The 20468-nt window shown below is 53.5% G+C and overlaps 10 protein-coding genes across 10 annotated transcripts; 3 read left to right on the top strand and 7 right to left on the bottom strand.

Annotated features, from left to right (window-relative positions):
* Positions 1 to 766: 766 nt before the first annotated feature.
* UV8b_01732 (uncharacterized protein) lies at positions 767 to 2255 on the bottom strand (the record flags this gene model as incomplete). The annotated part of the gene is made up of 4 exons (XM_043139230.1): positions 767 to 826; positions 919 to 1056; positions 1121 to 1459; positions 1530 to 2255. The coding sequence occupies 4 exons, from the start codon at positions 2253 to 2255 to the stop codon at positions 767 to 769; spliced, it is 1263 nt and encodes a 420-aa protein (XP_042995164.1).
* A 206-nt stretch (positions 2256 to 2461) lies between these two features.
* UV8b_01733 (uncharacterized protein) lies at positions 2462 to 3160 on the bottom strand (the record flags this gene model as incomplete). Its single annotated transcript, XM_043139231.1, has 3 exons — positions 2462 to 2719; positions 2797 to 2830; positions 2901 to 3160. The coding sequence occupies 3 exons, from the start codon at positions 3158 to 3160 to the stop codon at positions 2462 to 2464; spliced, it is 552 nt and encodes a 183-aa protein (XP_042995165.1).
* Positions 3161 to 4373: 1213 nt separating this feature from the next.
* UV8b_01734 (uncharacterized protein) lies at positions 4374 to 4737 on the bottom strand (the record flags this gene model as incomplete). Its single annotated transcript, XM_043139232.1, has 2 exons — positions 4374 to 4467; positions 4535 to 4737. 2 exons carry the CDS (start codon positions 4735 to 4737, stop codon positions 4374 to 4376), a joined length of 297 nt encoding a protein of 98 aa, XP_042995166.1.
* Positions 4738 to 4977: 240 nt separating this feature from the next.
* UV8b_01735 (uncharacterized protein) lies at positions 4978 to 5208 on the top strand (the record flags this gene model as incomplete). Its single annotated transcript, XM_043139233.1, has 1 exon — positions 4978 to 5208. One exon carries the CDS (start codon positions 4978 to 4980, stop codon positions 5206 to 5208), a length of 231 nt encoding a protein of 76 aa, XP_042995167.1.
* Positions 5209 to 8251: 3043 nt separating this feature from the next.
* UV8b_01736 (uncharacterized protein) lies at positions 8252 to 8516 on the bottom strand (the record flags this gene model as incomplete). The annotated part of the gene is made up of 2 exons (XM_043139234.1): positions 8252 to 8339; positions 8395 to 8516. 2 exons carry the CDS (start codon positions 8514 to 8516, stop codon positions 8252 to 8254), a joined length of 210 nt encoding a protein of 69 aa, XP_042995168.1.
* Positions 8517 to 10309: 1793 nt separating this feature from the next.
* Positions 10310 to 10777, bottom strand: UV8b_01737 (uncharacterized protein; the record flags this gene model as incomplete). Its single annotated transcript, XM_043139235.1, has 2 exons — positions 10310 to 10717; positions 10775 to 10777. The coding sequence occupies 2 exons, from the start codon at positions 10775 to 10777 to the stop codon at positions 10310 to 10312; spliced, it is 411 nt and encodes a 136-aa protein (XP_042995169.1).
* A 580-nt stretch (positions 10778 to 11357) lies between these two features.
* UV8b_01738 (uncharacterized protein) lies at positions 11358 to 12134 on the top strand (the record flags this gene model as incomplete). Its single annotated transcript, XM_043139236.1, has 2 exons — positions 11358 to 11817; positions 11983 to 12134. The coding sequence occupies 2 exons, from the start codon at positions 11358 to 11360 to the stop codon at positions 12132 to 12134; spliced, it is 612 nt and encodes a 203-aa protein (XP_042995170.1).
* A 2034-nt stretch (positions 12135 to 14168) lies between these two features.
* Positions 14169 to 14602, bottom strand: UV8b_01739 (uncharacterized protein; the record flags this gene model as incomplete). Its single annotated transcript, XM_043139237.1, has 2 exons — positions 14169 to 14403; positions 14439 to 14602. 2 exons carry the CDS (start codon positions 14600 to 14602, stop codon positions 14169 to 14171), a joined length of 399 nt encoding a protein of 132 aa, XP_042995171.1.
* A 187-nt stretch (positions 14603 to 14789) lies between these two features.
* Positions 14790 to 16286, top strand: UV8b_01740 (uncharacterized protein; the record flags this gene model as incomplete). Its single annotated transcript, XM_043139238.1, has 2 exons — positions 14790 to 15400; positions 15467 to 16286. 2 exons carry the CDS (start codon positions 14790 to 14792, stop codon positions 16284 to 16286), a joined length of 1431 nt encoding a protein of 476 aa, XP_042995172.1.
* Positions 16287 to 16638: 352 nt separating this feature from the next.
* UV8b_01741 (uncharacterized protein) lies at positions 16639 to 17415 on the bottom strand (the record flags this gene model as incomplete). The annotated part of the gene is made up of 3 exons (XM_043139239.1): positions 16639 to 16953; positions 17037 to 17159; positions 17263 to 17415. 3 exons carry the CDS (start codon positions 17413 to 17415, stop codon positions 16639 to 16641), a joined length of 591 nt encoding a protein of 196 aa, XP_042995173.1.
* Positions 17416 to 20468: the final 3053 nt, after the last annotated feature.

Here is a 20468-nt window from a genome sequence, read left to right on the forward strand (position 1 = left end):
TCGGCCAAGAGCCAAGAAGCGATGTGCCGCTCAAGGTTTGGGCAGCGTTGTTCGACGGCGGGCCTTGGCCTTGGCTTGGCAGCTGGTGTTCAAGTGCGCCGTGGATGCCGTGGGTGTCATTCATTTCAGGCTGTGTGGACCCTGGTTGCATCGGCCTGGCTCGGTGCCGACAGAGTTTGAAGGCCCTGATGCTGGATCCGAATCATCCGGTGAACTGAGGCTGTCGGGATTCGGGGCGCGACGCCGAGGGCCGTTCTTTGGTCGGCCGCAGGCGTTGACGCGTGCCGTTGGTTGCAACCGGATCGCTTTGCGCCGACCTCAGCAAAACACCGCAATCTCATGGCCCTGATTTTTTCATCAGTAAACTATAGTATCGATTTCCTGACACGTCGCCTGGGCGCCTTCTTGAGACCCGTCCGCACTTGTCGCAATGCCTCTCCTCGTATTTTGCTAATGCCCGGAGCCTGGGATTCGCGTCCTCGCATGGCCATGTACGGTAAACTGGGAAATCTAATGTGCCCCCAAGGCCGGCGTGTCTTTTGCCCGTCACTGTTGCCATGCCACGTTTTCCGGATGCTGCATCCTTTTGTGCACACGGAGCCATCGCAGGCGTGATGTAGGGGGAAAAGAAACACGACGGGAGCATAAATAGCGCGGCTGCAGATAAGCATTTCCATTTTCATCGCTACTACGGCGGATGCTCGCGCCCGTGAAGCTTGCTTGTTTTCGCCGGGGGGGCCTTCGATTTTGCGATTGCTGGCCGAGACTAATTAAGCCGGCGCGCTGCAAGCTCGCTTTGCAAGCCGTCCGAGATTTCTCGTTGTTTCTACCCGGCGTCAGCAGACAGTCCCAGCATGTCCAGCCGAGGGGTTGCGGGGGGGGCCAGGTAGGAAAGAAGAAAGCAAAAAAAGCAGTCACATCAGCACCCAGCTTGTTGATGGCCTTGTGCGCCTCGTCTGTAAATTTGTTCAGTGCCTCGCGCTTGGGGGCAATCTCATCCGCCGTCTTGGTCACCTTGCTCAGTTCGGTGAGCAGGTCCAGCCCGGGGTTGATGTACTGCGCGTGAACCTCGGGTGTACATCTGGCAAATCATCTGCAAAAGATCAAAGTACGCCTTTACCTGCAGCGTGGACATGTAAATGGTCTCAATGTCGAGGTTGTTGAGCGTCAGCTTGCCCCTGCTGGCGGCCTCGTCGCCAATGGCCGCGGCATCGACCTTAAAGTTCTTGACCTTGGTGTCAATGACCACCTTGACCATGGTGGACAGGGCGCTGAAGAACGTCGTCAGCTTGCTAATCTGCACCTTAAGCTCGACCAGGATGGCGATGCACTCGATAAGAATCTCCTTGACGCGCTCCAGGGCCGCCCCGGCAATCTCCAGCCCCTTGAGCTTGGTCTGGATGCCCGTCAGCCGATTCTGCACCTCGGCCGCCGCCTCGACCGCCTTGGTGTAGTTGGCCTGCGCCGTTCTCCAGCGCCTTTTGGTTGAGGGCCAGCTTCTCGGTGGCGGTGCTCAGGGCCGCCGTGACGGCGTTGTTTTCCGTCTTTGGAATGTCCATCTTGATGTTTTGCAGCTTGGGCGTGTTTGCCGATGCGCCTGGGAAGGACTTGGCCGCCGTCTCCAGCTTGGTCACGACCAGCTTGGCCTTTGTGACCTCGTCCTGCCACTTTTTGATGATGGCGGGGTCCGTCTTGTTGGAGCTGAGGGACTGCTGCTTGGAGATTTCCTTCTTGATCTCCTCGACCACGGCGATGCTAGCGTCGAATGCGGCCCCCAGCTCGGTGCTGGGCTCTCCCTTGCCGAGCTTGGCTGAGCTTTGCTGCATCCGCAGGTTTCTCAGTAGCCAGGTGAGGCCTTCGGTCGTGGTTTCCGAGCCGGTGGCGACGTCCGTCTTCTTGGCCTGGTCCCTGAACTTGCTCCAGTCGGGGCCCTGGTTGGGACCAGACGTGAGATACGCTTGGAGAGACGTCATGAAGGGCGACAGGAGCGGCGCAGCAACGTATGCGGGATCCGTATCCGGCGTCTGGTCCGGGAACTGCAAGGTCGGCGTCTGGTCCGGGATGGCCGGGTCGAGAAGCGCTTTCGCCATGACAGGCGCGCCGGGCGCATTCAGGGCTCCGTTCTTGCCGGCCTGCGCAAGGGCTCCCGCCGCAGATTTCATGGCGGCCATGGGGTTGGACGCATTCATCATTGCCGGCAAGGCTTGTGCCATGATGGACTGGCCGGCCGTCGTGATGGCTGTGAGAGCACCCATGGCGCAAGATTCCCAGGCTGTTTTTTTTTTTCTCCCTGAAGTCGGTTTCCCAAGCTAGCATCTGCAGAATCAGTGGGTTCTGAAGCACACCTGAAGGTATAGCGTCGTTGGCTGCCTGGAAGGCCTTCTCTTGCTTCTCAAGGGACTTCTTCATCTCCCCGACCGCCTTGTCGGCCTTGTCCAGCTCCTTGTCCGTGTAGCTTGCTTCAAATCTCGGCCTGGAGCTTGGCCGAGACGTTGGCCTGAGCCTTCTGCTCGGTGGTACCGTGCTGCTGGACAGATGCTTGGTGGAACTCGGAGACGGATAGCAGCCACCCGTCAAAGGCCTTTTCGGTGTCCTGGGCGTACTTTAAGCAGTTGTCCGACATTCTCCTCAACTTGCCCAGCTCGTTCACCAAGTTTCTCTTGGTTTCCGGGAGACCCTGGATGGCTTGAATGGACCGGGTCACTGTCTCGATGAGCTCCTGGGAGGTTCCAGCAATCGCCGACATGTTCACGCCCGCAACACGAAAGCCTTGTCGCCCTCGGTAGCAACGCAGACGAGGCAAGCTCGGAGAGTGGGATTGGCCGCCACCCTGGGATCCGTTAGCAACCGGCGCCGAGTCCCATGGCAGGATTATGCCTGGGTCTTGGCGCTCGACTCACCGGAGGTATTTGAAGCCGCCCGCGGGTGCAGCGTCAGCCAGGCTGATGGCCGTGGCTTCTGGCGACGCAGCAGCGACGTGGCATGCGCCGACTAGCGTGATGGCTGTAGAAGCCGCGGATAGCAGCTCGTTCCAGTTGTACTGGAAGAGTAGAGACTCCTTGACCTCCTGCGTGAACTGGGCTCCAGCCTTGCCGGCGTGCGTCTTCCGCAGCACCGCCTGCTGGGCCGCTTCGACCTTGGAGAGAGCGTCAGCTGACATTGTTGCAGACGGGAAAAAATGGAGCCTTGGGAGGATTCGAAAAGCAATCAGGTCATTTGATTGTGACGAGTGGAATCCAGGTTAAGGGGTTTTCGAAGGAGTCTATATATATCTCCATCTGGGCTCATAACTGGCCTGCTGTTACTCCGACGCCGTGTCTTGCTATAGTTTGGACCACTGGACAAGCAATTTTCAGCTGTATGGCGGCAATGCGCTCGTTGGCATCCGCGGCAACGCCGAAGCGAGGATTCCATCTTACGTCTCCATCAGCGCAGCCCACCGCAAGCCGTGGCCACGTACCCCCATGTAGAAGCTGGCACGGCCGGCGTCAATAGTCTCCTGCGTGTTAGTGCCAGGCAAACTACGCCATTATGGCGGCTGTACAATGCAACGGCGCTGCTCGAAACAAAGGTTCCGAGTCCTCGGTCCTGAACATGACGGGGTCCCAAGTACTAGGCATGCATGATCGACGTTTTCTGCAAGGCATGTGCTTCCGCGCTGCGAGACGAAGCCTCTAGTTTTCAGTAGGGCTATGGGCACGCGGAAGAGATGGAACCAATGCATCTGCATCTGCGGGTTCGGGGTCGAGCGATTAAGAGATGGATGCAGCGAGCCAGAACAATGGCAGCTTGTCTTTTTTTTTTTCCCGAAAACATGCGAAGCTGGAATTGCTAGTCGCAGCCATGTAGCCATGCGTGACGGGCGAATAACTCGCATGAGACTCCAGCCTCACCGCTTGTCAGCAAGCTTGGGCGACGTGATTGGATAATCATCCCTGTCCACATCCCATTGTAGAAAGATCGTTTCAGCTGCATGGTCCATTACCTCCAGATTGACACATGTCGCACATCCGGAACATGGATCATCAGCACCATAGTTGGCGTGTCCTAAGCCAGTAAATCACGGCGCCATCTTAAAAGGATGCGTTTCAAAGGCGGCCTACTTAGGTTGCAATAAGCGAGATCCAGCAAGACCACCGAGAAAAAGTGCCACTCGTGAAGTTGCAGCTGAAACGTGCAGCTGCATAGCCAAGTCTGTACCTTGTCGTCTCAAGACAGGACAATCTCGATGAAGCATCATTGTTTGTTCACGAGAAAGTCTCCTCCACATAAACATCCGTCTCAATTCGCACTGGTTCTGCAAGGTTCAATTATCAAATACCTCAAGTTGGCGCCCAGCCACACATTGCAGAGTCCAGACGCTGCTTGTTTAATCAATCACTGGCGTGCCCTGCCCGCAGCTGAGAAATATTTGACGCGCAAGCTCTGCGGACCGAGTACGAGTCCTTCATGGACGAGTACAGCGATCTGCACGGAGAAATCGACGAGTTCGCGCGCCGGTTGCAGAGCCAAATCTAAGAAGACAAGAGCATACTGCGAAAGGCGGCGTCGGATCGAAATGATGCCAATGATGCTGCCTTTGCAGGCCTGGAGATTCTGGTCGATCAACTGCTCCTCATCTCTGACAGCGATGGAGCCGTCGGAAGGGAACAGCTGCCGAGCTTGCCCATCGTGGTGACGCTGTTCCACCAGCTCAGCAAAACTTGCGAGGCTGCTGTGGACCGGAGGGGGGGGCATTGAATCGCAGTGCAACATCAAAAGACAGAACAAGGACAAAGCCGAGGTGGTATTAGCAAAGAAAGGCCAGGTGTGAAGAGGCCGAGACACGAGAATGCGTCGATCGCTTGAGACAGCTTGCGCCCAAGGTGGAAAGCTCGAGAGTGAAGCTGGAAAAGCTATTTTGAGGAATGAACGGCGAGTACGAGAAGATTGTCCAGGGCAGAAAGATTAACGAAAGAACCTTGGGAAGCCACTTGAATGCTCGACTACCACGTGTCGAGCAACGACGTGGATACTTGTCGTGATGATATTATTCGCCACATCATCAAGCTTATTCATGTGAGGGTAGAGCAGGTTGATGAGGATGAAGACGTGAAGCGGTCCAAGGAGAACATTGAGAGGCGCATGTTGGAGGTTCTGGGACGGGACAAGGTCGATGAGCTGACGCGGGAGAAAAAGTATCTTTCACTGGAGGATATTGATTGTTGACGCCACCCTCGAATGCCGACAAGGTTGATTTGACCATGGTTGCGGGCAAATTGGTAGAAGCAGCGTGGAAAGATGATGCTCCTGGTTGGTGATGCCCAATTGACTTTTCAATGTATGGTCGGTTGCTCGTGTTTCGTCTCGCCCCCGTGGGGTGGGTTGCCCTGCTTCCAAGCGGCAACAGCAACAGCTTCAATCGCACCCCTGGATCCAACTTGCCGTTCTGCATTCGCATCGTTCGCATCTTGCACGCAAGTCGGGGAAATCACCAGGCTAACGCGGCTGAGTGGAGTGGCAGTACATAAGTTGGGAGAGTGCATCGATGCAAGCGAGTGCATTCCGGCATTCTCCAGTTAGGCAGACAGTGCAAATACAAGTGTCCGTTAGCCCGTACGCCCAGCCAGCCACATCAAGCGCCAAGCGCCAAGCGCCAAGAACCGAGAACTGTCACCTGCTGAAATAGTCGATGGACAAGAGTTTGGCTTCATGCAAGGAGCACAGGGGGACCCACCATCCATCCTTGATCCGCATCTGCGGCATCTGAAACTGCCATCAGACCATCAGCCACTTCAGCTCGAGCGAGGACATGGCCCAGAATCCAGACTGGTTTTGATAACCATGGGCCTCGGACATCTTTTGAGCGCTATCATGGCCCATAGAAGCCCTTGAGCCACGACCACTAGCAGCCACAGCGCCTGGTGCAACAGGAAAGGAAATAAGAAGAAACCATCCACTACCGTCTTACCATGTCTTCTTGCCCTCTAAGCTTCGCGTTTTAATCGGAAACGCCTTGCCACAAGACGGCGCATTGCTTTCCCTACCGATACGTGAAATGGCTGTCAACGCCGCGGACGCGGCAAGGCTACCAGGCATCTGGAACGCCAGGAAACATTGCGGCACTTTCGTCTCGCACATCGAGGTCTTTGTCCAGGGCTCAGAAAACCCCCCGTGATTGCTGGCTGACAACTAGGGGAAAAAAAAACCAGGTAATATACGGTGGTGTCCGGCCTGGAGTCACCAGCCAGGATGCCAATATAAACCGGGGCTTTGGCGGCGAGTAAGTCAGATTTACAGAAAGCGACTAGTACGTGCTGCCAAGGCTGCGCTGCTCGCCTTGTTTCCTGGGGGTTCTCTTCAAGCCTCGACGTAGCTTGGAGTATGTCATTAACGACTCGCCTGTGCTGACTCGTCTGTTTGATAGCTTCGTCACTGATGTTGCCCTCTGGCGGTCCTCGGCGAAGCAAGAATCTCCTCCTGAAGGCTGGCGAGGCATGAGTGACGACATCAACAGTGGCCGAGAAGGAGATTACCTGTATCTGATGTGGAAATTGCAGCGTTACGCTGGGCCGAGTAATGACGAGCATCTTTTGGAAAAGGCTTCGGAGGTCCCCAGCCCCTGGGAGCTCCTTGCGCAGGACCTGGTTGGTTCATTGCTACAAAAAAAACGCAGGCGAGGCGTTGTTTCTAGGCCAGTCGTCTGGGCCACTTTCAATTCGTTCTTGGCTCTGTTCTCTCTTCATCACCACCTACTTAACTCGCGTAGATGTCCGCCGTAAATGCAATGAGCGAGAACCAACCGCTCAAAGAGCCGCACCCAACGAATAGCAAAGCATCCCGAGTACTCCCCACGTTTGCAAGTCATTTGAACCCGCAGAGCAAGTCAGAGCCGAATAAAAACGCCCCTTTTGTCCTTGAGCACTCTAGTCAACAAGGAACCGTCGTATGAAAATGAACTAATGGCACCATCGTCGATCTCGACCAGTACTCGTGTGAAGGAGCTTACCTGTATTGGGGACTATTGCCAGACAAATCCAGCGTGTTGACAATCCCTAGGCCGCATTTTTATAAGCCAGTACTTCTTTCCACGCGGGTATTCCAGCAAGGTCACGGGGTTCGGTCACGGCAATTTATGCATGGTTGATTTCTTCATCCCCGCTGGCTGCCACAGCTGCCAGCTGCCATCAACTTTTCCCGTGGTACGGTACCTTGGGGATCGTCACGATTGGTGTCGTGTCCAGGTAAATGCGGCTTTCTTGGATGACATTGCTATCTCAGGGTCGACACCCTGATTTCACGGCTGGAGCGGCGCAACGGAACTTCAGCACGAGCTCCATGAGACCCTTGGTATGAGGGCAAAGTGCCCAACAGCCGACATTGATGAGTTACCAACCATGTGCTGACGACCTAAGGGCCAGGCACGAGGAAATCAATAGACCAGCCTTGGCAAAGGCTCCAAGGAACCCAATGACTGGTACTCGAAACAAAGATAGGAATACGCCTACTTTGATATTGGCAAAGGATTTTCTGTCACAGACAAAGCGAGCAATTACGATTGTTACGCCAAATTGTTATCTAGCTCGTCTACAAAACTGCATCTGCCACGGGAATACCAGCTGTTGCTTATAGATGTCTAATACTTCTATAGCCTGCAATGCTGTTCACGGTGCAAATCAAGGTTTCATGCAGGCAAACTGCCTAACCGATCGGCATGCAAAGTACCGCCGGCGATTCTATGGCAGCCAGCGACCCGTGTTGGTCGCCATTGGCAATGGTCCAGCCCCTGAAGGGAATGTGCGCCGTAGTCGCGCGCCTTGCGTCATCTGGCATGCAAACAGCAAGAAATGAAGCCAGTATCGCAATTACAATATGTGAACGGGTATATTATGGCCTGGAATTTAACCGACATTCCTTGCCAGGCTCGCATACCGTAGGCCGTGGTGGATGCCGCAGTTGCAGACCGGGTGCAGCAACGCATAGAACACGGCACAAGAATGACAGAAGCTCTAGTGTTTGAGCTATTGTGGCACCCATGACATTCCCCGTGGCTAGCCAGTCCATGCAGGGGAGCATGACCCTAAAACGGTTACATCACTGGTGCTGATCGTAAGGCTGCCGAGGTCGAATGAACAAGAGTAGAGCGCATGTATTCGGTGTCTGCGTCTATTTACACCACTAGCTTACTACTAAAGAGGATTTGCAAACCCAGCCACCCGAACGCAAGGGTAACAGCATGACTGCAACATCAATCTCGCATGCAGCCCACATATCAGATCTGCTGCTTGTGAGCCTCGGCCTTGGCGTCGTGCTTCGTCTCGCTAGCCTTGTCGGAAGCGGCGTCCTTTGCGCCAGATAGCCTTTGGAAAGGTCAGCAAAAGCCCATGCTTGCCTTCCGAAAACTAAGCAACATACCGCGACCCAACAGGGGTATCAGAGTCCTTTGCAGTCTGCTTGTTGGCTTCCTTGGATACCCCAGAGGTAGCCTTTTGAGCTTGCTCCGAGACGTATTCGGCGCCTTTCTTGACGGTGTCCATAATGAAACTTTTGAAGATGTTAAGAGGCTAAAATGTCTTTTACAGTTTAGGTGTGCAAAGTACCACGCTTTCTTGCCTCGACGATGGGTGCTACGGCGAACTTCGGGGCTTTATAGAAAAGTCTGTTTCTTCTCAATGGTTCTTTCAGCTGCAAAAAGTGGTTGCAGTGGCAAAAGATGAACTGGATTTGGCAATGGGATGATGTCCGTGTTGTGTCATCATGATGTCGACGATGGGGTGGTTTGATAGCATTGTGGAGCAACTGCTCCGAGGGAATGTAATTGTACTTTTCAGTTTGGGGCTTCGGGTGCCTATGATATTCGTATTTAGACACTGGGCATCTTTCACATGAGGGGGAATATCGACTCGCAAAGCAAGCATCTGCAGTTGCCACTCCCTAGGTGTTTGACGCAGCTCATCGCCCCTTGTTATCCCACGCGGCTGGCTCACAACAATCACGAGCTCGGAAAAGAGGGGCCAATGTGCCTCGCTAGATAGCGAGGCACATGAAGCGCAGCCCTAGGTCTGTAATCCGTATTTCGCTTCGACTGAAAGATGCATCAGTCTGGTTGGTGACATCCAAGGTGCCCTGTTTCGTGCTGAAGCCGCAATGGATTCTTGGAAAACTTTGCCACGGCATTTAAATGCATTTCCAGTCAAATCGGCTAGACAAGTAGTAAGTGACGCATCAGCTTTATCACGGTAAATCCAGTGGACTTTTGCCGTCGAGGGTAGCAATTGCCGAGCGAACAATAACGATCGACGGCCGAGGAAACGCATTGCGGAGAGATCGAGGGACACGTTGAAACAATCTGGCAAAATCGTCATTGGTGTGACTGAATCCTTGTTGCCCTCAAGGCTGGGCATTTCAACCCAACTCGGCATTGTGGTCGTGAAGCCAAAGCGCCACGTCGATTTTGCGACTGGAACTTTCCAAAATACCGGGCATCGATATCTGTACACGTGTTTCAACACATCACCCATCTTGTGAGTGAAATACGAGAACTCATGGCTGACGCGTTGCTCAGGCGAGTAAAAGTGGGATAGTCTGCCAAGCTGTTGGTACGTTGCGTACAACTTGGCGGACGAACGGTTCACTGACGGATTTATTCGAGACAAGTCTGATCGGTCAGCGACTGCAGGATGCAGAGAGAGAGTTGGCAGAGGGATTTAGAACCTAGCAGAATGCAACATGGTGATGACTTGAGACAAGAGCCAACTGAGACAGTAGGCTATCGTCCTTTCAGCGGACAGTCAATGGACCCATCACCAAACCACGCCGTTTCCAGCGCAAAAATTATTGCAAAGTGGTTTCCGATTCCTGCGATTGAATGGCCAAAACGAAGCCTGCAACTCATCGCTCCAAACGTATACCAGCCGCGTCAGGACTGAGCCAATCCAGTACAACTACTGCCGCTGGAGAGCCTTCCGAGGCGTTCACGGCTAATCACAATGCTTCATCTGGTTTCATGTCCAGGAACTTGCCTCAAACAAGCAGCAACATGACCCGAAGCGGAAATGCGATACAAGCCTCACCATGATTGGGCGAGAAAAAAGTATGCATGGCGCTGTCCAGTGTCCACAGCGGTGAGTCTATTTTCACCGCCAAACTATCACCAGCTGGGGACTCTCGCGCCTGCTCTGCGGTGACCCGACCCATCCAACTCCAATATGAAAAGCGTCGATAAGCAGTGTACTGTATTGGAATGCGGTAGATGATGCAAGCTCGAAACGCTCAGATGCAGAAATGAGAAACTTTTTCCTTCTTGGGGCACAGGACATCCTCGTCCATATTAGGTCCCCTGGTCGTAGGCTTCGTCTTCTTCCATTGGCCATTCTACCTCAAATGTAACCTCCTCGTCAGGATCTGTGACGAACATAAATGCAATTATGCTGTTGTTCTTAATACCGCATTTCGTAGGTGTGTTGATGCCGTCTTCTCCGATCTTGATCTTCTTCCATCCCTTTGAAGGGTCGTTGGGAATGTTGAGTACGCCATACGCAATGACAGGTTCTGAAGGCATCTCGGTAGTCCCGGCTGGATGTAGTGACTTTTTGAGTCCTTCTGGATATCGCTCTCTCAATAGCTCAACCAGTTCCTTTGAGACTTCAGACATGGGCGCTTCTGCGTCTACAAAAAGGTAGATTGTGTGGATGCCATGCTTGAAGCGGACGGAGATGTGAGCGTCATCCAAGGTGCTCTTTTCAATTGCGTCAGTCAACTTTCGTTACGGGAATCGTGTCGCTTCGGTACCTACCATTATTGCAGTCGTTTCTTGAGCTCCTGCTCTGCGATTGTGATTTCTGTACGTCTTCAAATTTCCAATCTTGGGATGGGATTGTCCGAGGCATCCTACGCCATGTCACGTGAGCTACCTCGAAGTTCAGGTCCTATAGGGATCACCGTGTGGAAGCAGCCGTGCGCGGGGCATACGGCACGGTAATAGGCAAGCTCCGCTCAGGGACCAAGCCGACTTGAATGAGAAAAAAAATACAATTGGGTAAAGCTGGTTATCCAACTCCTGAACCCATCGTTAAGCTCATCTCAACAGCCTGTCGGATAGCCCCAGAATTCGCCCTCTGTCCGCGCTTGGATCCTCCTCAGTCGAAAAGCCATCACTCAGGTCATTCGTTTTAGATAAAATAGGATTAGACAACAGGTGGACAAGTGGCTGATAAGCAGGAAAGGCGACCCAAGCAGAGATAAGCAAGGCAAGTCAAGGGAGGTAGACGACTGAAAAAAAAAGAAAGAAAACAGCTAGAGACTTTCAAAGGATTTGCGCTCCAAAACAAGAAATTCAAGAAAAGGATTGCCTCCCACGACCCCGATATTCCTTCGTCATGGATCGCCCGACGACTCCCACAACTGTAACTGGATCCATACCCGTCACTTCGTCCTCGCCACACTATCACGATGCACCAGCGCTGCCATCAGATCCCCATCCTCGATTGTCCATCCCAACACCGGCCCGCATCCTGCTCGGTTCGGCATCATCTGGGGTCATAGGCTTCACTCTTGGAGCCATGCAGGGTGGACAGACGGCTCAACTCCGCTTTCGGGCAGAACACGCGCACAAGATGCCTGATACTACAACCGGGTGGTACCTGTATCACAAGTCGAAAAACTACCATGCTATGCAGGGCGGGATCCGCGAGGGATTCCGGATGGGGGCCAAAACGAGCTTTTGGAGCTTCGTTGCTTTGGGGCTGGAAAGCACAGTCGATCGCTATCGTGGTAGCAGCGACATGTTTTCGACGACTATGGCGACTCTGACGGTTGCGGGGGCTTTCTCTTTGTGGCGTAAGTGTGATTTCATAACTTGTTGTTGTCAAGCCATCGCGCATCCGTCATGTGCCTTTTATTGCGTAGTGACCTACATTGAACGTGGGAAGAGGGGGAGTCAAAAACTGGATTGAGTGACGATGGCGAGCTGACACGCCACCCACTTTTGGCTGCACGGTTTAGACAGGTTCTCCTTGACGACAGCTGGACGTACAGCCAAGCTTGGCCTGCTATTTGGCCTTGCTTATGGGGGCGTGCAGGACCTGGTTGGCTTGGCCCGAGGCAGGCCGATAGGGTATGTGGAGGCGCTCCGACATCGCTGGGAATCTACATAACAAGCCGCCACACCCAACCAACAACACTCCGCACTCTGTACAGAGCCGCAAAATCCGGCGCGGCATCTCCGCCCTTTCCCCCCCAAGCCCATTGACCGCGCTAGAACAAGACTCCACATGCATTCAGCAACCTCGTCGGTGGAAAGTTCCACAAACCCTCCCTTGGCCCGTTGGCCCGTTGGCCCATGGTTGCAGAAATCTTGCCCAAAACTGCTGCCGAGCCTATGCGCGGGCTAAAGCAGTGTCAGTCCGGACTCTCGGCCTTGCCGGCAGTGGTGGGTGGGGTTCCGTTGGAACTTGATGCAATGATGCCGGCAAAAACCAAAGCATGGGGCCTTGCACGACGGGATGCAGCAGGTTGGGCGTGCCTGCCGAGATGACTTGGGAGCCAGAGGGATTGGAAGCTTTTTGCAACCTTGATGTGTGTATACGGAGTACTTCCCATGCATGGTGAACGAGTCCTCGGGTGGTTACCAGTAGATTGCAGACGTGGGGGTCCAGGCGTCAAGCCGTCCCCATGTCTTTCGTGATTCTTGTGTATCTTGTATCTATCGCAGTCATTTTGGGACGAGGCAGAGGTAGGGGGGCAAGGGGGGGTGTCTGGCGGCGCCGTCAAGCAGGAAATCGAAATAAAGACGCTAGCGGGACCTTTGCGTGGAGAATGCTCGGGGAACAATGGCTTGCGTTAAACGCACGCGGCAAAAGGGGGAGCGAGTTTTGGGCGTGCGTTCTGGAGGCATCAACATTGGCAAGCTTATCTATTATATGACACAATGTCTCAACCGACCTCCCAGGCGGTACTCCAGAGTCGGCACTCCGTATCTAGCAAGGGTCAGACGTTGGAACGTCGATGTAGCAGGGTGCGACACCAACAAAGACCGTACTTGCATTTGCATCCTGCCATTCCGCAAACCGAGTCGGGACTAATTAGAACAAGATCGTCATGATGATTTCCCTCGATAGCAGGCATCACTCGCCAACTTTTGCATCGGCTTTTTTTTTTTCCTTTTTTTCCTTTCGTTTCTCTCTTTCTTAGTTTTTTTATTTTTATTTTATTTTATTTTTTTTTTTTTGGGTTAATGACGGCCAATTTCGCCAGAGCCGACGCCAAGCTCTCCCCGCCCCGACATCGCCGTATCAGAGGCATTCCAGAATCGAGGCTGTCTGCCCTGATTGGCCAATGTCTTATCATCCCTTGCATGGATTCCTCACCCAGCCGGCTACAATCGGGCTTTGCTACGCGATCCCCGTGATCGGGGAGGACCACGTGATCGATTTTGCTCCCGATTTGGCAGCCGGGGGCCCTGCGTTCGCGTCTGGAAGGGTCATAACGGGGGGGGCGGGCAATTTCACAGCCTGCCCCGGCGTCGTGGATTTTAGATAAGAGGTGGGGTTGGCGAGGGGGGGGAGGGGTGAAAGGGGTCCCGGACGGCATGGCTCGGGATTGAGTGGATCCTCGAGATGACATTGAGCAGACTGCGCGACTCCGACGCCGTGGCGTTGATGCGTACATACCCTGCGCGTGGTGGTGTGGTGTCAAGGGGATGATGAGTGAAACTTTTGCTCCCCCCCCCCCCTTCCTCCCCCGGGGAAATCGTCAGCCAAGGAAGGGTTCTGGGTTCCTCGTTGGGCTCTGGCGGACGAGTTGCCCGGGCATCGCCACAAGCAGAACTCCATCCAGAGTTGTGACGGTGCAAAGAGCCCGTCAAACTTGGCGGCGCAAGGGACATACCAGCCGTTCCTGGGCCCCCCGGCTCAGGCGGAGAGGCCCCCATCCACCGCCCCCAGGCAAAGGACGTAAGGCGGGTTGCACGACGCCGCGACGACCCCCCCCCCCCCCCCCCCCAGGCTTGTCCAACCCCCGAGATTGGCTATAAGTTTGACGCGCCTTCGCTCCGTGGCCTTCCCCCCTGGGAGGGCCCCGCGATGTTGGTCAGCTGGTCAAAACAGAGACACCGACCCAGCGTTGGGTGCATACCAGAAGGCAGACGAGAAACCCTGAAGAAACCGTGCCCTTATATTAGAGGCGCGTCCTCACTGCCCTGGCGGGCGGGCACATCTAAAACGAGACTTCAAATTCTTCTTCGTCCGCGGCGTACTGACCCCAGCAAAAACCTTGACTATACCAACGCACCTTTCCCAGCGATACGCTGCGGACGCACAAACCTCTGCTCTGTTTCTCGCTCCCTGGGCCTTATGATCATATAGAGGTCTCGCACATCTCTCCCTCTCTTGGCCCCCGTCAATCGCGATCGCAACTCGCTGCTCGCTGCAGTGGCCACGACTTGTCATCTTGATGCGCACCACGGAAATAGCGCAAGCAAGACTTGATTCAAGACTCGGGCCCCCTCTTTGCTTGCACCTTCCATAGCCCTGCTATTTCCCCTCGTCTCACCAATATCATCCGTCACTTTTGCGTTCTTCCCATCCGCTCCCCTTTCCCCACGAATGAAAGCTCGGGTAGCCATCCAAAGCCCCTAGAGTCAAGCAAGGCCAGGCCCTCTACCGCGCATCACTCGCCACCCCGCAAAGACTGCGATGCCATCTGCCCCTTGTCGAAGGCTCACTTTGCCCCTTCGCTCCTATCGACCAGTTTCTGCCGTTCATGGCAGCCCCATTTCACTGTCGTCCGCATATGCTCTTCTGACGTCGGTCATGGCTGGAAACAGCCACGGCGGTGTTGCTACATCGGGCGAGGGTGGTTATGCCGTCATGACCGTCATGACCCAGCGTCGCGGCATCCATTCTTCGGGACGCAAGTCGTCGACTGCTGCGGGACTCCCCGGTGCCGTTCCTCCGCCTGCCAATTTGGAACCCAGCCGCGCACCGCTCTCTGTCTTGCCTCTGAGCATGATCCTCCGCTCCTTGGGAACGACCGTCGTATCTTCATCTCCACTGCTGCTGCCACCTTCCCTGGGACTCATGCAACTCTTGGCCAACAGTACCAACCCCATCTTCAACCCAGACAAAAACCCTCTCCTTCGCTTCTTTCTCAAAAAGTCCTTCTATGCCCAGTTTTGTGCCGGCGAAAACCCCGCCGAAGTCAAGGCTACCATTGGTAGACTGAAGGATATTGGTTTCACCGGGGTCATCTTGGGATACGCTCGTGAGGTTGTCTTGACGCAGAAGGAAGGTCAGGGGGTTGATTTGCCCAGCATGACTGAGCAGGAGGTACAAAGAGCCATCGATACCGAAATCGTTCCTTGGACCAAAGGCACTCTCGAAACCGTTCGACTGGCACAACCCGGAGACTTTGTTGCACTAAAGTATGTTGTCCCTCGCCCATGATCGCTGCTTGAATGTGAGTTTGCTAACCCCTCGGAACTTTCTAGATTCACCGGTGCTGGTAGTATAGCTCTGTACCAGCTCAGGAACCGGCTTCCTGCACACCCGTATCTCAGCGAATCGATCTACTCCATCTGCCAACTGGCCCATGAACGTGGCGTCCGTCTTCTATTTGATGCCGAACAGAATGCCCTTCAGGATGGAATTGACGACTGGACGATGGAGTTTGCCACCAAGTACAACTCTTCACCTGATTCTGCCACCGTATATGGAACCTACCAAGCATACAAGAAAAACATCCCATCCGTGTTGAGTCGCCACCTTGCTCAGGCTCAAGAGGGCCGCTTCACCCTTGGGGTCAAACTTGTCCGTGGGGCCTATCTCGGATCCGATCCTCGCGAATGTTTTCACGACACAAAAGCCGATACGGATGCCTGCTATGACAGTATTGCTGCCAGTGTCTTGACTCGCCAGTGGAACGGTACACTTTCCGGCAATGGCGAGTATCCTTCAGCGCATCTAGTCCTTGCTACCCACAACGCCGAGTCCGTTCAGAAGGCTCGCGCCATCTGCGATGCCGGTGGCGCCAAATCAGAAATCGCTTTCGCTCAGCTCCAGGGCATGGCCGACGAGATTAGTTGCGAGCTTGTCGAAGCTAGCAACTCTGCCCGCGTTGACGCTGCCTCGACAGCACCTAAGCTGCCTGTGTACAAGTATCTCGTATGGGGTACCACGGGCGAGTGCATGAAGTACCTGCTGCGACGCGCTCAAGAAAACAAGGACGCTGTTCAACGCACCAGGAGTGGTCGGGATGCTATGTTGGCTGAAGTTGTCCGGCGTATTAAAAACGCCCTTCGTCTTGCGTAGTCGAGCGATCCAAGATGGCGAGAGCTGTCCAATGGAGCGCCTTGTTTCCACATTTCGCATTAGCATCAGCATTTTTTTGCTTTTTCGTTGTTCTCTTTCTCAAAAGAATATCCTGCATTGGTCCAAAAGTATTCAAGGCGTTTCAGTTGGAACACACTTCTTGTCCCAGGTTAAACGGTAGTCGGTCACAGTAGATTAAAAAAACTGGATAGGGATGACTGAGATGAATGAATTGAAATCACATACAGAAGAATCAACGATGAAAAATCTAACTAACTATCGCGGTGCAAACTTACGTGTCGAGGTATGGTGCAAGGCCAAGTAATTTCGTTGCGTACAGCTGGCTCAACATTCAAAGTCCACGTAATGCAATAGAGCTAATCACGAGAGTGTCGAGTTCTGAGCGCTTGGTTTTTTCGTCTTTGGTAGCTTCCAGCCAGCTTATACTGTTGAGTTTATAGTACTTCTGAACTTTGGCAAGATCTGTCGTAGCATTGATGTTGGAATCAGTGGCAGGAACTGACACTCCGTCGATATTGGCTGTCATATGGCTTCGGATGCTGTCTCGCGATGGAGTGGTCAAAGACTCTAATGAATTTGTAACCTTAACGACGAGAAGATTCTTCGTTGACGGTGTAATTCCGAATCGGCGGTATGAGTCGGCAATCTGAGATTAACCGCCATCGTCAGAGACTGGTCAGAAGAAGTCTTGTGGTGCGACTACTATTCGTCCCGAAATGCCCCTCTTACATTATTGGAGGGATTCAAGGAGATCACTATCTCGGAATGCACATTGGGAGTTTTCAGAGAATCATTTACAGCCGTAGTGACAGCTTTGAACACCGCAGAAAGAAGCTGGCGACGGGAGATTACCTACGACTTGGGAACAACCTATGGTCAGCTATCTGCACCGGAAGAAAGGCGACTTCAGGAATGAACAAGTAGAATGCGGGGGGTATTGTGGGATCGTCCGTACCACAGATGCATCGACAAACGCATATTCAAATTCGGCATTACGATCCAGGAGTTGCTGATGCAGAAAGGCAGCGTTCTGAACATCCCGGAACAGGGCGAGGTACACCGTATACGATGAGGGGATGTGTTCGATCGGTACGACTTCCAACGACATTTCAGCAGCAAACCAACCTTTGGCACAGCCTGCGATAAAGACAGAGGGTGCTGGCAATGGCTATGGCTGGAAAGGCTAGTGCGGATTGCGGTGTGAAGATGGGAAGTGAGGCTGATCTGCAAACAAACAGCGCAAATAGAAGATGTGATGGCTGCCCCGCAGTTCCGGCCAAGTCACCCCACCGCCCCACTACAACCACAGGAATAGGCTGATCGGTTGATAAACAGGCTCACATAGGGCATGCGGGAGCCAAATGAAGAGTTGCTCTGTAAAGGGTGTCTGTTGGACATTGGCAGTGCAGCTGACGTCACGGTCTAACCGAGCATCTTTTTACTCTCCCGGAAAGTTCCTGAATCCTGGGTTTTGAGGTGTCAGTTAGATAAGGTAGGTAGGTACCTCCTAAGATACCTCGGAGATGGCTATGTACCGTGTTCCTGGTTAAGCACACACTCAGAAAAATTCACAGACCCAACGGTGTACTACGTATGCCAGCGATAATGCTTAAATGTCCTACAATTCATAGCGTCTGGTACTACAAACTGTCGCCAGAATCTCAGGTTGGCGGATGATGGAGGTACCTTGATCCCTCCCTAGAGGTACCTACCTACCTGTTAGGTTAAAGGCCGGCAACTCCACAAGCTGGAAGCAAAAGCACCAGTTGACCAATTGCCGATTTTTGCTTTCATTCAACGGAAGAGCTCCGGGCAATGTTTCTCCCTAGATTGCAAAACCCAACTAAAGTAGAGTCTGGACGACATCAAGATTCCTGTCCCGCATGTTGAATGTTGAACTTGGCCTTTTACCGGAACATTCTTGACTTTTCCATAGGGACGCCTTTTTGCTGTTCGCGGGTAATACTGGGATCAACAGGGATGGGCAAGACCATCGACAAGTGACCGACCAGGTTGCTCTCTTTATGGCAATGAGGGGGATGGCATGAACCCCTTTTTTCACATGTGAGGGGCATGGTTGTACTCCCCTTCCCAAGATTGATGAGAGAATACCGACTTTATCTGGAGCAGGAGAAGCTCTTCCCTGCATCGTCACAAGCCAGTTGCCGAAAAAATCAGCATCTTGTTTCACAACAGATACCTACCTTACCTTAGGTACGCAAGCCTCGCATGTTGTACCGCGACCATTGTCAAAATAAACGCAGCAATTTTCCTCCAGTTGCTAAAACAGGGGCCTATGTCTATCTCCTGGATTGCGACTGCGCCCAGCGGGGGAGTGAGACGGGCAAAGCAGTCAAGGCGCGCTGCATCCAGGCGAGCGATGGCAATTCGTTATCCCTGAGACGATGTGGTATGGGCTGAGCCCTTCCAACCTCCACCTCTTTTGAAGGGCCTGTATTTCACCCAGGTTGTTTAAAAAAAATGATGCAAAAACAACCAGACCCAACCTCGGTGCGACCGGTTAGTGCGCCACACCATATCTCTCGATCCATCCAGGTCGGCAAGGTCACAGTCTGGTATCGTACGGGATGTCGGGCTCGATGTACCAAAAAAAAAGTTATTTTTTACTCTGAAGCCGTCAATTTATTCGGAATCCAAGCAGCGCTAATAAGCCCACAGAATGTTGGAGTTTGAGTGCAGGGCATCGTGGGAAGAATAACACCAGACATCTGGTTGTGGGCCAACGTAGCCGGCCAAGAGATAGAGTTTACCGGCGCGACTTGGCGTACAAACGCCTCCTCGGGCATTGCGAACCAACGGGTTTGTTCAGAATCACATACAAAAGACCATGGTATTTCTACGCATTACAGAGATTTATATAGAGCTGCATGTATCCTCCCTCTGGTGGAGATCAGTCCGCCGTGGCGAATACGACTAATAGAAACGGCAAATATGCCCATTGCCATGATCGAGTTAGTCGGACTCGCCGGCCATCAAAACTTTAATCTGTACACTATCCCGTGCCTTAGTTCAACTCGGTGTAATTACGGATCGCAGTTACTGCTAGCCGTCGCCTGTCCCGAGAAGGAACAATGAATAGCCTCTCGAAGAAGCCCCTTGATCGATTTTTTTGTTTATATAAATCTTCCAGCAACACAAAGGTGACCGACCGCGTGCAACAAAAGCCGTGAATGTGGTTTTCGTGGCATGTCTATGCGTGTGCTCTGCGTGTCGGGCGTTGTCACAAATTGACAAACCTCTTTTCCCCCCCGTTCTTGTTAAACCTAGGCTCTGATCGCCTCGACTCGCATGTGGGTGATTCGATTCCGAGTACTTGTGCAGCTTGGAATAAAAACCACGGCGCCTAATCTTTGTCTACCTACCTACCCACGGAGTACCCTTGTGCTCCTTGCGCATGCATGCATGATAACTCACCAGACGCGCCTTGGGCAGGTTAATGGAGCCGTTGCCCACTGACCGGGGTTAATAACCGTTGAAGATTCACGGATCAGCACCACAGGCCGGAGTCGAACAGGCTCAAGTGACGTCTGGTTGGTGGCTGCGGCTTGTCACCGACAGACAGCATATGCTTTGGCCGACCAGGGACGGCATCACGAGTTCCCGCCCCCGACTGAAATTCGTCGTCTCAATTCTGGAGTTCCCTTTTCGGCATTCCATTCCCGAAAGGATCCCCTGAATTCTCGAATACCCTTGACTAGTGTGTGTCATAGGCTGTTTGTCACCCTAGTAGACCTGTTGCACGCGTGCCCGCTTTTGGATTGAGTTGACACTTGCCAACCTGCCACGATCCATTTGCCGTCAGTCAACTGTTGCACGGGGAGTTTCAGGGTGTCACCCGGCTCTCGAAGGCGGCGGCGCACTGCACTGCCGCTGTCGAAACAGCGCTCAGGGCGACGGCCGCCACACCACACCACACCACACCAACCAGCACCACACTGCATAGCATCAATAACAGTTGACCTTTCAGTCGGTTACCGGTTGAGACAACACCAGTCAGCAATCTTTGCGGCACATCACATCGCCTGGCAGGCTCCAGTCATTTCAGCCACCCAGAGCCCGGCCAGTTTGGGGCCAGTTGGCTCCCCGCCCCCCCACCACTTCGCCGCCTGTCCAGTGCCCATCAGGGGCCAAGTTTGCATT

Source organism: Ustilaginoidea virens, chromosome 1, assembly GCF_000687475.1.
Source record: "Ustilaginoidea virens chromosome 1, complete sequence".
Classification (NCBI taxonomy): Eukaryota; Fungi; Ascomycota; class Sordariomycetes; order Hypocreales; family Clavicipitaceae; genus Ustilaginoidea; species Ustilaginoidea virens.